This window comes from Balaenoptera musculus, chromosome 1 (genome assembly GCF_009873245.2).
Source record: "Balaenoptera musculus isolate JJ_BM4_2016_0621 chromosome 1, mBalMus1.pri.v3, whole genome shotgun sequence".
Taxonomy (NCBI): domain Eukaryota; kingdom Metazoa; phylum Chordata; class Mammalia; order Artiodactyla; family Balaenopteridae; genus Balaenoptera; species Balaenoptera musculus.
In genome coordinates, this window is record NC_045785.1 from 183,732,753 (window position 1) to 183,748,714 (window position 15,962).

General features: G+C 61.1%; 1 protein-coding gene across 2 annotated transcripts; it reads right to left on the reverse strand.

Annotated features, from left to right (window-relative positions):
• Positions 1-2,341: 2,341 nt before the first annotated feature.
• TNNI1 (troponin I1, slow skeletal type) lies at positions 2,342-15,432 on the reverse strand. Of its 2 annotated transcripts, XM_036826991.1 has the most exons (11): positions 13,898-14,203; positions 13,716-13,766; positions 11,250-11,308; positions 10,576-10,617; positions 9,903-9,906; positions 8,158-8,199; positions 6,932-7,063; positions 5,213-5,302; positions 3,867-4,043; positions 3,519-3,628; positions 2,342-2,672 (listed from the first exon to the last, which is right to left on the reverse strand). In XM_036826991.1, the coding sequence occupies exons 1-10, from the start codon at positions 14,186-14,188 to the stop codon at positions 3,521-3,523; spliced, it is 996 nt and encodes a 331-aa protein (XP_036682886.1). In that variant the 5' UTR covers positions 14,189-14,203; the 3' UTR covers positions 2,342-2,672; positions 3,519-3,520. The 2 variants fall into 2 exon arrangements, with proteins under 2 accessions (XP_036682886.1, XP_036682895.1); XM_036827000.1 differs by lacking the exons at positions 11,250-11,308; positions 13,898-14,203 and adding an exon at positions 15,398-15,432.
• Positions 15,433-15,962: the final 530 nt, after the last annotated feature.

Genomic DNA, 15,962 nt, shown 5'->3' on the forward strand with positions numbered 1-15,962 from the left:
GACAGGCGAACTCCAAGGTGTGTATGCATTGCCCTTGGTCCCCGGCCACATCCCTTCTGGAAAGTTACAGGTCGGGCTCTGTTGAGGCAAGTCTGATCCCAGAAAAGAGTGACCCCCAAGGCAGGTTGACCCAGGTCCCTGTCCCCAGCCTGCAGCTGTCACAGCCCGTGACTCGTGGCGAGTGACTTCAACTCTCCCAACCTCTGTCTCCTCATGTGTCAATGAATCTGAAATAACAAGGTCTACTCCTTAGGTTTTGGTGAGAACGTAATGATGTGATTCTGATAAGGCATGTTATTAAGTCGTGACTAAGAGTTCAGGCTCTAACAGACCAGCTGAGTTCAGTCCTGGCCCCTCGTTCACTAACCGTGTGACCATGGAAAGGTGTTAACCTCTCTGTGCCTCACTGCTCCCATCTGTGAAATGGGAGTGCTTGCGGTCCCTCTCTCATGGGGTGTCGTGAAGGTTAGATGAGCTAATTCAGGTGCAGAGAGCAGTGCCTGGAGTGGAGTGAGTGCTGCAGCCGCTGGTCTTCAGTGGGGCCCAGCTCCCGGCTCTGCTCTGCTCGTGTCCAGGCTGGGTCCCTGCGTGGTGAGTGGGGACCAGGTGGAATCGTGGTTCTCTCTCTCCGGAGACCATGCCTCCCGCCCAGGCCCTGCTGTGGCCACAACTAAGCCAGCCCTGCCCACTGCCACCCCAAGGAGCCCTGTGACAGAGCCCCCTGGCCGTCACCACTCAGGGCTCCATCACACGGGGGGTAGGCTAGGTCTGGCCCTGCCAGGAAGCAGAAGGGACTGGACTTCCTCCCGGAGGCCTTTGGGTGGGGCTGGGGCCCTTTCCCAGAGGGCCCTCCTCCCATGGGCTCTCTGCGCCAGGCGTTTGCTCTGAGTCAGGCCTGGCTTTGCAGGGCAGGGTGGGGACCCCAGCGTGCTGGGCCCCGGGTCAATAGTCGGGGGGGCAGAACCGAGCACTGCCTTTGCAACTCGGGGCCAGGATCTCCCAGGGCTGAGAGGAAGCAGAGGGGGGAGGCCACGCTACGGACCCGGGCCGGCCGCAGTGACCTGTGGGTCAGGGAAGGGGGTGCGTGTGTGGCTTCCAAGCGTGAGACCCAAGCCAGGCTCTGTGCCTGGACCAGCCCCGCTGGGCTCTCCAGCTGTGTGTGTGTGTGTGTGTGTGTGTGTGTGTGTGCGCGTGTGTGTGCATGTGTCTGGGTGTGTCTGGGTGTGTCTGTGCCTGAGAGTTTCCGTGTTTCTAGGAGTTGTCTTCTTTGAGCACGTCCACCTTTCTGCCCACTGAGCTGTTTGCAGCAAGGACCCAGGCAGAGTGCTCTTCCCCCAACACATCTCGGGCTGCTGGTCCTTCAGGGGCTGGCCGGCTGCGTGGCCGGGAGCCAGACCCCGGCCCAGGGGCCCCTGGTGCTGCACTTTGCTCCCAGCTTCTGGCATTTATGGCAGATAATGCACTGGGAGCAGAGGGCAGAACAGGGACTCACAGGCAGGTGGAGGGCCCTTCACACAGCCCAGCCTCTCCTGGGACCAGTGCCGGGCGGCCAGAACGCCAAGGGCCGGGCCTGGGACCAGCTGCTTCCTCGTAGGCATATATCAGGAGTCACATGACACTACCCAGAAAAGCCAGGCCCTCTCTGGCCCAGATGCTGGTCTCTGCTCCACGGGAGCCGCTGTCCTCCGTATGGGGGGGGGGTGCCCCCAGGCCCCCCATTCCACCCCAGCAGACTTACACCCCTCACCGGGCTTTGGTCCAGATGTCAGTGGGATGGAGAAAGGACCTGACCTGGAGGACAGACAACTGACTGCCCCACCTTGGGACAGAATCAGTCCTGGGGGACATGGTCCGTCAGGAGTGTGAAGGAAAGACAGTCAGGGAGGGTGGATGCAGGTGGACAGGGCTGGCCCAGGACGCAACGGGAGAGCGCAGGGCGGGCGTGAAGAAGGAGCTGCCTGCTGGCCGGGGTGGAACTGCAGGGCATCCCCCTGGCTGGGCCAGGTGCTGAGCAGCACACGGACCTGACTGCTCAGCCCCGAGGGTCAGGTACACCAGGGCACCCGGGAGAGGGGAGCCGGGGGAACGGCCCTGTGAGAGCAGCAGGGACAGGGGCTGGGAATGGAGGGGCCCCTTGACAGCTGCAGGGCAGGCTGGGCTGAGCTGAGCACCCTGGGGGTGAGGCTGTGCTGTGTGGTGTCACCAGACCAGATGGAGGGGGGACCAGGGGGACCTTAGCAGGTGGCCCTCCATGCTGACCCGAGCTGCTGCCTGACGCCCAGCACAGCCTCCCTCACAAGCTCCCTGCCTTCCCCCTCCCCCAGGTGCTTACAGCCAGAGCTGCAGAAGCGACCAGGACACTGGTTTTAATGGAGAGGCTGTGACGCCCACGGGCGCTTGACACACAGAGCGGAGGGTGCGTGCCTCCTTGTGGCCTGTTTGCACCACAGCGGCCGGGAGCCCAGCCGCCAGCCAGGCGAGGTCTTCAGACGCTGCCGTTCCTCCCCTCTCGTGTCTGTTAATCCCAGTCCCGCCGGAAGGCGCGCAGGCTGGAGGGGAGACGTGGGAGCAGGGGGGGCGCTCTGCAGTGCAGGGGCGTATGCTGAGAGGCCGGCGGGCGGGGCTGGAGGAAGGAGCCGGCAGGGCACCCGGAGCACAGCTTGGCCAGCTGCCTGTGGGACAGAGAGGCAGCAGCGCTCAGTTCCCAGGCCTTCTCACCCCGGCACCCAGGCTGGACTGCTGTCCACAGGGGCTCCTACGAGCCTCAGCTCTCCCCCCTCGCACCGCTCCTCCCCACGGGGCTCCTCGCGCGGGCATCCTCCCACGTGTGGCTAGTACCCACCTCTGAGCTCTGGCTGCACCATCAGCCCCCGACACGCCCCCCCGCGTCTGCAATCCCATCACGTCCTCGGAGAGCTTGCCCCTCCCCGAGGCTTCTCAGACGGACAGGGCTATCGGACAGACCCTGCCCCGTTGCGTGTGCCTTCCGCACGCCCACAGAGGGCCTCACGTGTCCTAACTTGGCTGCTTTCTCCAGCAGCTTCCTCGGAGAGTGGGTGGCCTTGTCTCCTCTGAATGGAAGCCCCCCCCGACCAGTGCTGGGCACTTTGCAGGATTCCCCAGGAGGCAGTTAAAAGTGCTTTAGACTTTTGGAAAGTCAGAGCTGGAAGGCCCTGGGGGTCATGGAATCCAGGGGTTCTAAGCTCTGGCATCAGAGTCACCCAGGGGCTGATCCCACCCCAGAGTATCGGATCCAGCAGGCCTGGGAGGGGCCAGATCATCTGCACCCCAGGTGATACACCTGGGGGATCACGGAGCTGATGCAATCCCAATGCTGCAGGTGAGGGAGTGAAGGGCCCCGAAGCAGGAATGATGTGCCCACAGTCTCGGGGGGACCAGGACTGAGCGACCTCAGGGCTCCTCTCCCCCTACCGCCCTGCCCAGCCCGCCAGCCGCTGTCCTGGGGTCCCTGCTGCCCTGTAAACTGGGGCCTGGGGGCGGGGAGCTGGCTCTGGTACCTCTACTGGGAGGTCGGGGACTTAGCAGCATCAAACATCTTCTTGCGGCCCTCCATCCCGGACATGGCCTCTACGTTCTTCCTCCAGTCGCCCACCTCCACGGGCCGCTCCTGTGGGCGGCCACACAGGGGACACTTAGCGCCAGGCCCTCCCTGCGCAGGAGCAGCTGGGGGATGGGAAGTCAGCCTCCCCTAAAAGGTGGGACATCCCGGCCCTCCTTCTCCCAGAACAGGGTGGTGAGGCCTCTCCGGGCCTCCCAGGGGTCCTGGAACGTTCTGCCAGCTGGCGGGGCTCCTGCGGGGGCTGCAGGGCTGGCCGAGGCCGCGTCGGGTGAGGTCGGGGGCTCACCTTCTCCGTGTCCTCCTTCTTCACAGACTTGAGGTTGGCACGCAGGTCCATGGACACCTTGTGCTTGGAGCCCAGCAGGGCGCGCAGCATGGCGTCGGCCGAGACGCGGACGCGCCGCAGGGGGGGGCGCTTGAACTTCCCGCGCAGGTCCAGCACCTTGAGCTTCAGGTCCTTGATCTGCGGGGAGGGGGCAGCTCAGGGCTCCGGGCCCCAGCCAGGCCCCACTTCTCCAGGGTCCAGGCCAGGCCCTCGGGGACGCCCAGACCCACTATCTGTCACCTTGCAAACAGCCACCTCTGTTCTATCCTATTCTGTTGGTACAGGGGTGAGTGGGACTCGGAGAGGGAACTCCGTTAGCCGTGGCGGCCGTGGCGGCCACGGAGCGAAGAGACAGCAGTGTCATTCGGAAGCCCTGTTTGCAGTGGGGCGGGCCACTTCCTCTGATTCCTGCTTCTAACCTGTCCCTTCCCAGTGAGCCTTCAGAGCAGCTCATTGAGGGCACAGCCCTGGTCCAGCAGGATGGATAAACCCCATGTCCGAGCCCCCTGGGCGATTTCCAGGGTGCAACCTCAGGAGGAAATTCTGGGGGGATCCGTGAACCCACAGACCGTCATTCCTGCTGGGGAGAAGTGGGAAGGAGGGCAGTGGCTCCAGTCCCTCCCCACCCCTCTGCTGGAACAGGTGCCCACTCCAGCAGCAGGAACCCTATCCCTCCGCATTCTGCCCACCGCTAGAGCTGGGTCTGGGTGGAGCTGACGCCCCGCGCCCCATGCCGGGGGAGTGCTGAGTGACTGGAGTCTGGGCCAGGCCCATCCCAGGTCCACTGCTGTGTGACCTGGGCCGAGTTTCTCAGCCTCTCTGAACTCAGTGTCCTCATCTGTCAGGTGCAGATAAAAGCACCCACTTCGTCCACAGGCGTGCAAGGAGGATCAAAGGGACAATGCACATGAAAGCCGTTTGCAAGGTAAGGTGGTATTAACAGGCTATGATTATTTGTGTGGGTGAATAAAAGGGGCGGCTTCTCTTCCACTGAAGAGCCCACCTTATAGGTTGGAGGAAGTCTGTGCTTTTCATCTGTGTGAAAAGCATCACCTTCTCTCTGCCCAACTCCAGCCCTGGGGGATGGAGTGCAGGGACCAGAGCTTCCTAAGTGCCACTCCCCAGACCCGGCAGTGGGAGGGGGACCTGGTCCACAGCTGCCGTGTCAATGCCCACCCGACACCCCCAGACATCACCCGCCACCCACCTGACCTGCACCGGCTGCGCCCACCTCCCCAGACACCACCCTGTCCCACCCAGCCAGCCTGCTCCAGCTGTGCCCCTGCCACCCCCCAGCCCCGGCTCACCTCCCTGGTGTTGTGCAGGCACTTGGCCTCGATGTCGTATCTCTCCTCATCCACCACCTCCACCTTGGCGTGCAGGTCCCGGCACAGGTCCTGGGGAAGCAGGGGAGTCAGGAAGGGAGATGAGGGAGCCGCTCAGCCCCCAGCCCCCCTTTTCCACCTCCCAGCCGGGTGCCCGGCCCCTCCTCCACCTCGGCGAGACCTGAGCTGTGGAAGGGGCTGATGGACCCCTTCGCTCTGAGTGGAAGTCCTTTGTTTTCCTTTCTTTTTTTTTTTTTTTTTTGTTTTTTTGTTTTTTTGTTTTTTTGTTTTCCTTTCTGAATGTACTTATCACTAAAAAGTTTTCTTATGATAAAAAGAATGTAAGTTAATTGTAGAAATTTTGAAAATTATATATTAAGCAAAAATAATAAAATAAGAGGACTTCCCTAGCGGTACAGTGATTAAGACTCTGTGCTCCCAATGCAGGGGACACGGGTTCGATGGAGCTAAGATCCCTCATGCCGCACGGTGCAGCCTAAACAAACAAACAAACAAACAAACAAATACTACTACTAATAATAAAATAGGAATAATTAATGATAATAATGATTATTATTTAATTAATAGTAAAATAGGAATTACTACCACCAGGCAGTAATAACATAGGTTACCGCCTGGAGGTAACCATTGGTGACATGTTGGTGTACAAATGGTGGGACTTCCCTGGTGGTCCAGTGGGTAAGACTCCGAGCTCCCAATGCAGGGGGCCTGGGTTCCATCCCTGGTCGGGGAACTAGATCCCGCATGCCACAACTAAGAAGTCTGCAGGCCACAACTAAGACCTGGCACACCCAAAATAAGTAAGTAAATATCTTTTTAAAAAAATGGTCCCTGACTTACGATGGTTCAGCTTATGATTTTTTTGCCTTTATGATGGTGAGAAAGCAATACAAATTCAGTAGAAACCGTACTTGGAATTTTGAATTTTAATCCTTCCCAGGCTAGTGATGTTCGGTGCTGGGCAGTGAGGCCCCAGCTCCCGGGCAGCCCCGCGCTCACGAGGGTGACCACAGACACACTTAAAACCATTCTGTACCAGACAGCCATCTGCTTTTTCATCTTCAGTAAATTACACGAGGTATTCAACTCTTTATTATAAAATAGGCTTTGTGTTAGTTGATTTCGCCCAACTTTCAGCTACCGTGAGTGGTCCTCACGTGGTTAAGCTGGGCCAGGTGTGCTGTGATGTGCGGTGGGCGAGGTGTAGACAGTGCACTTTGGACCTACGATAGTTTCACCTGACGATGGGTTTCTTGGGACATAACCCCATCGTAAGTCAAAGGCGATCTGTATTTCCTTCTGGTCCCTTCACTCTGCAGTCACTGGTGTTTAAACTCTTATCAATGTTATAAAAACATTAAAGGCCTATTTGCAGGGGAAGGACGGGCCAGTCTGGAGAAATGGGCCCTCCCAAGCGTTGCGCAGCTCCCTGCCCTGCACCGTCATGCTGGTCTGATACACGACCTGTCCCCTGCTCAGCACCCCCGCCCCAAGCAAGCCCCTTCTCCCTGCTGAGGCTCCCTTCCCGCCTGTAAAATGGGACCCAACGCCCCACCCCAGCCCGACCCCGCCACACGGGGTTGTGAAGACTAGTGAGGCCAGGTGAGGGAGGAGCCACTTGTAAAGGACAGAGCTCTGAGCCGAGCGGTCACCCGTCGGGAGCCCCTCCCCCACGCTCACCTGCAGGGCGCTGAGCGACAGGCCTCGGGTCTGCAGCGCCGGGATGCGCTCCGCCAGGTAGCGCCTCTTCTCAGCCTCTCGCTCCTCGTGCTCCTGCTCCCAGCACTCCTTGGCCTTGGCCAGCATCAGGCTCTGCGCAGGACGGAGCCCGTGAGCGGGGCCCCTCGTCCCCCACCTGCCATCGGGGCGCGAAGGGAAGGCGGGCCCCCGACTGCGAGCCCAGCCCCGGAAGAGGCCCAGAGCAGGCAGCCCTGGGCGCCTGTGAACCAGGCGGCCGCCAGGAGCGGAGTGTGTGCGCGGCCACGTGAGACCAAACCCCGGGGGACCACACACGACCACACGCGCTCTTGGACCCCGGACCTTACTGTCCTTCAACCTTCCTCTTACCATTTCTCATCTTTTTGGGCCCCAGAGCTCCTAAGAAAGAATCTCTTACCAAAATAAAGCAAACCCTCTGCTCCCACTAGGGGTCCCACCCTGAAGTTGGTCCCACCTCCTGCCAAGCCCCGGGTAGGTGCCAGGACCAGAATTCCGGGTTCCCACCCTCTGACCATGGACTCCGGGCTCCGGCCAGACTCCCTCTGCCGCCTCCTCCTCCATCTCCTCCTCCTCCATCCCCTCCTCTTCCATCCCCTCTCCTCGTCCTTCTCCACCCCCTCCTCCTCCATCACCTCTTCCTCCATCCCTTCCTCTGCCATACCCTCTCCTCATCCTTCTCCATCCCCTCTCCTCGTCCTCCTCCATCCCCCTCCTCGTCCTCCTCCATCCCCTCTCCTCGTCCTCCTCCATCCCCTCTCCTCGTCCTCCTCCATCCCCCTCCTCGTCCTCCTCCATCCCCTCTCCTCGTCCTCCTCCATCCCCTCTCCTCGTCCTCCTCCATCCCCTCTCCTCGTCCTTCTCCATCCCCTCTCCTCGTCCTTCTCCATCCCCTCTCCTCATCCTCCTCCATCCCCTCGTCCTCGTCACCTCTTCCTCCATCCCCTCCTCCTCCATCCCCTCTCCTCCTCCTCCTCCTCCATCCCCTCTCCTCCTCCTCCACCTCCTCCACACCCTCTCCCCGTCGTCCTCCTCCTCCATCCCCTCCTCCTCCATCCCTTCTCCTCATCCTCCACCTCCTCCCCACTCTGGTCTCCCTCCTCTTTGACCTCCCACGACCCTCCCCCCCAGAGGTGCACTGCACCCCTCTCCCTCCCCGGACGCCTCCCCAGAGCCGGGACCCCACTCACCTTCAGCAGGAGTTTGCGGGAGGCAGTAATCTTGGGTTTTCTCTGAGGAGAAAGAGGAGGAGAGACGGGTGAGGTGGAGGCTACAGAACCGGAAATCTGGACCAGGCCAGGATGAGTGCCAGCCTGTCACCATCCTTACCCAGCATCCTCGCCTCAGGGTCCCTTAAAAGCTCATCTTGTGATTGCACCTCTCAGATTCAGAGACTCAGCTCCCTGACCGAGGGGCTGAATCCTGCAAGACACTGTGTGGGTCACAGGGTCTGGGCACCCCCTTCCTCATCTGTGAGTCAGGATGCTGAGACCCACCTTACCCGGTCCACAGAGGGACTAGAGACAGAATGAGATCATGGGTGAGCACCAGCTTCGAGCAGCGTGGATGAGGCACGCGGCTTGGCGCTCTGGGGCCATGTTGTGTCACGTCAGAGAAGTAAGCCGTGAGTTCCCTCAATAAAGAAGCTTATCTCTTTAGACGTCAAAACTTTTCTTGATGTCAACACAATCCATATAAATTGCTCTCAGTTATGAAAACAATATTTTCTCTTCTTATTAAAAATGCTTGACATCTCTTGCTGACTGGATACGTCCTAATAGGTCTTGGCCCCGTGGCAGCGTCCCCCAGGGAAGCGAGAGGGGGACTGCTCCGTCCCTAACTCCGAGGGCTCCTGTCTCCTCCTGGACACAGGCGGTCACTTCTCGTGCCACTGGTGACCGCCCACCCCCACCCGCAGCTACTCTGCTGAGCCCCGGCCACAGCTTGGGTTTGCTATTCTTGTGTGTAAAGTAGAAGCAACTGGCTTTGAGCCGTCCCTGTGGGAGACAATGAAGGGGCTTTCGTGCCTGGAACATGCGTCTAATCCAGCTATTCAGGCTGGTCTGTCTTTTCCTCTCTGAAAGCCAAGGGTTTTGCTGTGTGTCCGGTCCGCGTGGTTGCGAGGGAATGGCCTGTTGCTATGGTCATCACCAGCGTCACCAGCCGTGGTTTACGCTGTCGTGCACCCACGGAAATGTTTCACCGTCTCCCCACCACCGGGGGAGATTTTGGCCACCTCGTTCACCATCAGTCACCAGGGACTCACTTTCATATGAGCCTCAGTGAAACTTAAGAGATTCACACGACGATGGAAAAACAGAATCTCTGCTGAGTGTCCCCTCCATCCGTGCTGCTAATTCCCAGCCTGCCAGTCCTGAGTCCACAGCTCCCCAGCTGCAGTCCCCACCCCGGGCGGGGCGGGACCCAGGCTGTGTGTGTCCTCAGCAGCCTAAACAGACCTGGGCTGTACCGGGGGCAGGGCTGTCTAAGTCCTGAGGGGAGGGCAAGGATCCTCTTGCTATTCTCTCAGTGTCCAGGTAGTGGGCGGGGGTGGAATAACCCAAGGATGATCCCCTCCCACCTTTCCAATGTAGATCTGCAAGGACAGGACGGCCCCCAGAGCTGGACTCGCTCTCAGACCCGGTGACGGAGAACTGCTCGGTGGTCAGCATGGGTGCAGGGTCACACCGCCTCTGTCTGGTCCCAGCCCCAGGACCACCTTCCAGGGACGTGGTGCACTGGGGCGCCCCCTCCCTGGACCTTGAGGAGCCCCACGTCCAGAAAGTTCCCCCAAGGTTTATATCCTCCAGGGAATTTGCTCAGCCACTGAGCACCCCTCCCCAGGCCTTGACCCAAGCTCTCTGTCCTCAGATGCCCACCCTACCGTCACCTGTCTGACGTCCGCCAGGACAGAGACACCCCCAGTCTTACTCACCTCGCTGCAGGCATCCATCACAGGAAGGCCAGGGTGGGCGGGGGGCGGGGGGGAGAGCAGAAGACAGAGTGAGTGTGAACGAGGCATAGCACCCATGCGACAGCAGACCCTGTGGACAGGCTGGGGGAGGGGCGCGGTGACAGCACACCAGAAGGGAAGCAGACATGGTGCAGGGGCACCAGGCCGAGGACAAGCAGAATAGAGTAGAGACCCTCAGGCCCCGCGGGCTACTGGAGGCGCTTTTGGGAAACACCAGCCATTGTACACTGGGGAGGATGGGAACCTCAAGGTGAGGTCCTAGGCTGTGAAAACTTCCTTCCCCGGGCGAGTAGGTACCTCCCCAAAGCTTGTTCATCTACTGGGTAATGTTAAATCATGGCCTGGGGCTTGTGATCCATCCATTTGATCAGTGCAAACAAACTCTGAGACACAGGCCCAGAGGGTCTTCCGGCAACAAACTGGGAGCCAGTTCTGCTCAAAGCCTGGGCGGACACGTGGACCCTGGGGACCCCGGCTCTCAGGACTGTGCCTGTTTTAGGATCTGGTCCCCCCGGGGAACTGCTTCAGGGACCGAACAGATGGTCTGAAATCTGCAGCAACGGGACATGCCTTCCTGGACCCCGGGGCGGGGCAGGGCGGGGGTGCGGGGAGGTGGGGAGGCAATACTACTTACACTTCCGGCATGGCGGCGGTGGGGCGGCACCTGGGGTGGCACCTGGGGCGGAAGGAACCGTGGATGAGGGAAAGTTAGAGTCCCTGCCCTCACCCCGACCTGGCTGGGCCGTGGGGCTGTGTCAGCCGCCCAGCCTGCGAGAGAAGGTCCGATAGCAGAAAGGAGAAATCAGACATATCGCCTTCCAGTGGGTCAGGATGGGGTAAATACTTGTCCGTTTACTCTTTTTTCTCCCCATTCATTTACTCATTCATTCACAGGGGAGAGAAACCTTACAAAGGCAAAGAAACAAGATGAGAATCAAAACTGGTTCTGCTGGGCAGGTGTGTAGGACCAGGATCTGCAAACTACAGCCCACAGGCCAGGACTGGACTGTTTGCTCAAAAGACTGTAAAGCAAAGAAGAATATGCGACAGAACCTTATGTAACCTGCAAAGCCTAAAATATTTCCTATCTGGCCCTTCCCAGGAAACGTTTGCCAACACCTGTGGGGAACAGAATGGAATACACAGGAAATGCGTTTGGAGTTGGGGGGGGTGGGTGCTCGCTCACGGGGCCTCGAATGACAGGGTGAGACAGACTGCCCTGTGGGCAGTGGGTGGTCATGAAGGTCTCGGAGAGGGCAGGGTCTGGAATAGTGAGCACAGGCCACAGGAAGCCACCACATGGCACACCTCCAGGGGGCGCCATTCACATGGATGGTGATGAGCTGGGACAGGTCCGTGAGGGGGCCCTGCAGGGGGGCCAGGCCAGGAGTCAGGGCAAAACCCTGTGTCCCACTCTGGTCTTCACCCTAGCCCTCTCCGGGCCAGCTTTTCCCTCTGCAAAATCAGGGGTTAGAGAACTTGTTTTCCATTTAATATTTGGTTCTTGAACCCTTTGTTCAAAGCAAGTCCAATCAATAGAGCGGCTGGCCCTGGTGGAAGGGGGGTTAGCCCAGGACCCCCCTGCTCCTCCGTGAGGTCCTCTGCCCGTGGAGCACAGTATGAAGCCCCCTGACCTGGGACCCTGGGACCCCTTTCAGTCCGAGAGTCTGGGGCTCAGACCGAGGAGGGGGTCCTCGAGCCGTAGAGGGGGAAGCTCCACAGCCAGGCCTGACCACCCTCTGGCCCGGGCTGGACAGAGAGCGTTCCAGTGGAGGCGGTGGGCACTGTGCAAACGACACGGGGAGGGAGGGGCACGGCTGCGGTGGGAGCCGGTGTGCAGGGCGGTCGGGAGCGCCGAGCTGGGTTATGAAGTGAAGGATCAGGGAGGGGATGGGGCCAGGGGAGGGCTGAGCACAGGGTCAGGAGTTTGGATCTGGTCCAGAACCCGGTGTGGGTAGGGGAAGGCTGACCCTGAAGGACACGTGCAAAGTGGCCACCGTCGCCTCCGCCTCTGCCTCGATTCCGCCCTTTCCCCTCGTGCCCAGGAAGCCTGGGTGGGGCTCAGCCACCCCTCCTGAATCTCCCAACCGAAAGCCTTAACCACGCCCCATCTGCCGCTGCCTCGGGGGTGGGGGGAGGGCGAGGCCCGGGCGGAGGGAGTGTGACCCAGAGCTTCAGCTGTCACCCTGGGGCACAGAGGGGAGTAGAAACAGTCCACACATTCCCGAGATGCTTGGCTGCAATTAGATTTTATCGCCAGCTGTTTATTCTAGGGCCGCACTCCTCTGAAGACACCGAGGCGGTCCAGAGAGGAGGGGCAGCTGGGGAAGAGCCCTCCCCACCCCGGGCCCACCTTCTGTCACCAGCCCGCACAGCACGGTCCCCGGGGGCACAGATCTCACTGCGGAGGGACTCGGGGGGGTGTCCGGCCGTGTCCACACCCCCTAGACAGCCACTACCTGTCCGGCCAGGCCAGGCGTCCTGCCGAGCTCCGGGCCCACCCCCCGCCCGCCCGCTGACAATCACCAGGCCAAGGGGTCCCAGCCTTGCACTGACACCCATTAGACGGGACCCCTCGACAGGTCCCCTGGAAGACAAGCAGAGACAAGATAAGAACTCAGGATGGAGCCGGCAGCTCAGAGGGTGGGAGAGCCGCGCTCCCGGCCCCCAACAGCAAGAGGGAGATAACGGGACCCACAGTGGGAGGTAGGGGTCCCTGGGCTGCCCTCCCCCAGGCCCCATGGGTGGGACAGAAGGCCAGCCAGGCCGTGAGACCGAGACTGAGGCTATGTGTGGGTCTGTGTGTGTAAGTGTGAGTGTGTACGTGACTGTGTGTGAGCAGGAAAAGGACCACAAGTTTCTACTCAGGCTTGTGTTCCTCCCCCGGATCGTCCGCACCCCCGATCTTGGACCTCAGTTCAAGGGCATCCGGTCCTCCCTGACTGACTGCTGACAAGGCTCGTGCTCCCAAGGCTGCAGTTGTGGGACCCCCCAGCACCCTGAGCTCTGAACAGGAAAGCCCGCCCACAGCTGCTGGGGACAGTCTCCGGCCCCGCCCCCTGTTAGAGAGCCCACCCCCCCCACAACCCCCCCAACCCCCCCCCCCCCGCCTCGGGCCCTCACTGATGTGCTCACAGGCTCTCGAGCTCCCACCCCAGTGCTGTCCCCCTGCCTTCCCCCGAGAGCCCCCCTTCTGCGCCAGAGCCAGGAGGCTGGCTGGCACTCTGCCCACACCTGCTCTGTCCACTGTGCAGACAGCAAAGGGCGCCAAGCGAGTTGTCAAAGACAAAGAACAAAGAGGCAGGAGGCTTCCTTGGTCGGTGGCGGCGGGCGTACGTGCAGCCTTCCAGCCCCCGAGTCCTGCCCCCGCTCCTTCCTTCTCCTCCAGACCCGGGCGTCGCCCCCTGCACTGCTCACCAAGCTCCCCCTCAACTTCCAAACGCAGCCCCTCTGCCCCCTCTGGTCCCCAACGCGCCCCTCTCCCTCCTGGGACGGCTGGGCTGCAGTGTGAAAACAGTCCTCGAGGCTCTGCCGGGGGCTCCCTGGGCAGCCTGGAAAATCCTGCTCACGGCTCCAAACGGGCAGGGAGCGCACCTCCAGCCACAGTCCTGCAGGGCAGAGGCCGCCCTACGGGACTAAATGCTGCGGACTGTCTTAGGACCGTCCACCAACAAACCCAGTGGCACAGGCGAGACCGTCTTCTTCGCCATCCGAGCCCTCGCTTGCTCCTGAGTCCAGAGCGCCAGCTCCACTGCCCGGTCGGTGGACACTCACCTTCCTGGGTCTCCGTGGGTGAGATGGTCTCGCCTTGCGGTTGACTGCAGACTGTGGGGGGAAAGCGGAGGGGAAGCTATGAAAACTACGGCCCACAGCAACTGGCGGCTAAAAATAGAACAGACACGCCGCCCCTCCCGCCTCCCCGCTCCCCCCCCGCCCCCCGCCCACCACACACACACCTCGCGAAGGGGACACCGCAGCACGAACAGCAGCAGGCGGGCTTGAAGACACACGTGTCCCAGGCTCAGGAGACACGGAGCCTGTGCACACAGCGGCCACCGCCTAGGAGACGGCAGCCCCGGAAAGGGGGAATGGACAGCAGACCAGACGGGGCTCCAAGCAGGGATGGGGCCAGGGCACCGGGAGGCCCGGGGGAAGGGGAGCCGTCTCGCTGACCCTGCATGTCTCGCAAGGGAATGTGGAAACCAGGCCCCACAGCCCAGGCTCCAACAGGGCAAAAGGCTTGACATTCGGGCATCTTCTGAGGCTCTGGTACACGTGGGCCAGGAAGGCGCCTGGACCTGGGGGTGATGTAAACAGTGCCGAGGGGGTCCAGTGAGGGTCCTGGGGCTGAGCTGACCTTCAAGTTCGTGGAGTCTGAGGGTCCACAGATGCTCTGCACCCTCTCCTGGTGGGTTTCCCAGGTTCCAAACGGCGCCCCACACCCCGTGCCTGGAACTTGGTGAAACTAACTCCCTCTGTCCCCTGACCCACCCTCTGTCACCAGCCGCATGCCAACAGCATCCAGGGGGCTGGTGTGCAGGGGCTACACCTGTTTACTGGCTATTTTTAGGATGATGGATGAACACCTAATACCCACCCTATGGTCAGAGAAAGACAATGCCTGCTATGTTAATCCAGTGGCTATTATTGTTGGTCATCTCATGGGCCGGGAGCCCAGGCTGGGGCAGGACAAGCAGGACGCTGACCCCTCTCGGAGGCCAGGAAAGTCCTTACCCGCAGCAAGAGGCTGGGGAGCTCTAGCCGAGCGTCAGTCGGGTGGGAACAGAGCTGGTGGACAGGGGTGTCCTCAGGGGACATACCCGAGTGCCGTGGAGGGGTAACGGCCCTCCTTGTGGGCCAGCAGAAGTTGCTCTGATTTGGCTTTGGTCAGGTCACCTTTGGGAAGCCTCCATGCAAGAAGGCTGCCAGGGAGAGAGAACGGGGTCTGGGGGGTTATATGGGGGGGGGCGGGGGGCGGTACAGGATTCCAGGTGGAGGGGCTGGGATGGAAACCAGAGGAGCAGCTGGGGATCAGAGAAGGAATCTAGGGGCTGGGCATGAGTCTGTGGGAGTTTATTGCATTGGTTTATTTGGGGGGTGCTCCTGATTCATCAGGTCCGGGGTGGAGCCTGGAAGTTTGCATTTCTAACAAGGTCTCGGTGATATTGCTGCGGCTGCTGGTCTGGGGACCACACTTGAAGAAGCCCTGTAGGTAAACCAAGTCGGCACCCCCAACCTCACCCCCAGGCAGACTCCACCCTGGGGCTGGAAGTCTGGACTTCAGCCTGTGCTGCCCGCCTGCCCCCCCGCCACAGAGCCCGTGAGCCGGGCGCAGACAGCCCAGCCAAGGACTGCCCGGACCCATCTCCTGCCTTTGCCCCGGACTCTCCAAACCCTGAAGTCTGGGGGCGCCCACACTCCCCGCCATCGTTTACTCGTTGATTCCTCCCTCATACCTGCGGGAGGCGCCCTGCATCCCAGGCACTGACCCAGGCCTGGGGTTCCACAGCAAGCCTGGGACCCTGCCCCACTGCCGCCGGGCCTAGAGGGTGCTCTTGGGTGCCCTGACACCCCCCTCACCGCTTTCACTCTGGTCCTCCTTCCCAGAAATGATTTTCGTCTTCGTCAGAGGGACGAACTTAGTCCCAGAGCTAAGAGGGGAGGGTGAGTCAGTGGGGACAGAGTTCCAGCCTCCCTGGCACCAAATCTGTGTCTCCTGCCCGGGGGCCCCGAGGTGAGGCCCGTGTGCCCAGCGGCCATTCCACACACCCCCTCCGCCCCTGCCCCTCCTCTGGTGGCCACGGCACAGAAAATGGCATAGCCACGCCCAGGCGCCAGACCAGAAGCCCGAGGGCCATCCCCCGCCCCCGCCCCACAGTCAGCGGAGCTCCGAGTTCTGCCCCGCTCCCTGCCTGGAGCCCCCCATCTGCCCTCTGCCGTCTCTGCTCAGCCATCCCGCTTTGCCGACTTCATTGCAGCCTCTCCGGGATCCCGCGCCGCCTGAACCAGCCTCCTAAAATG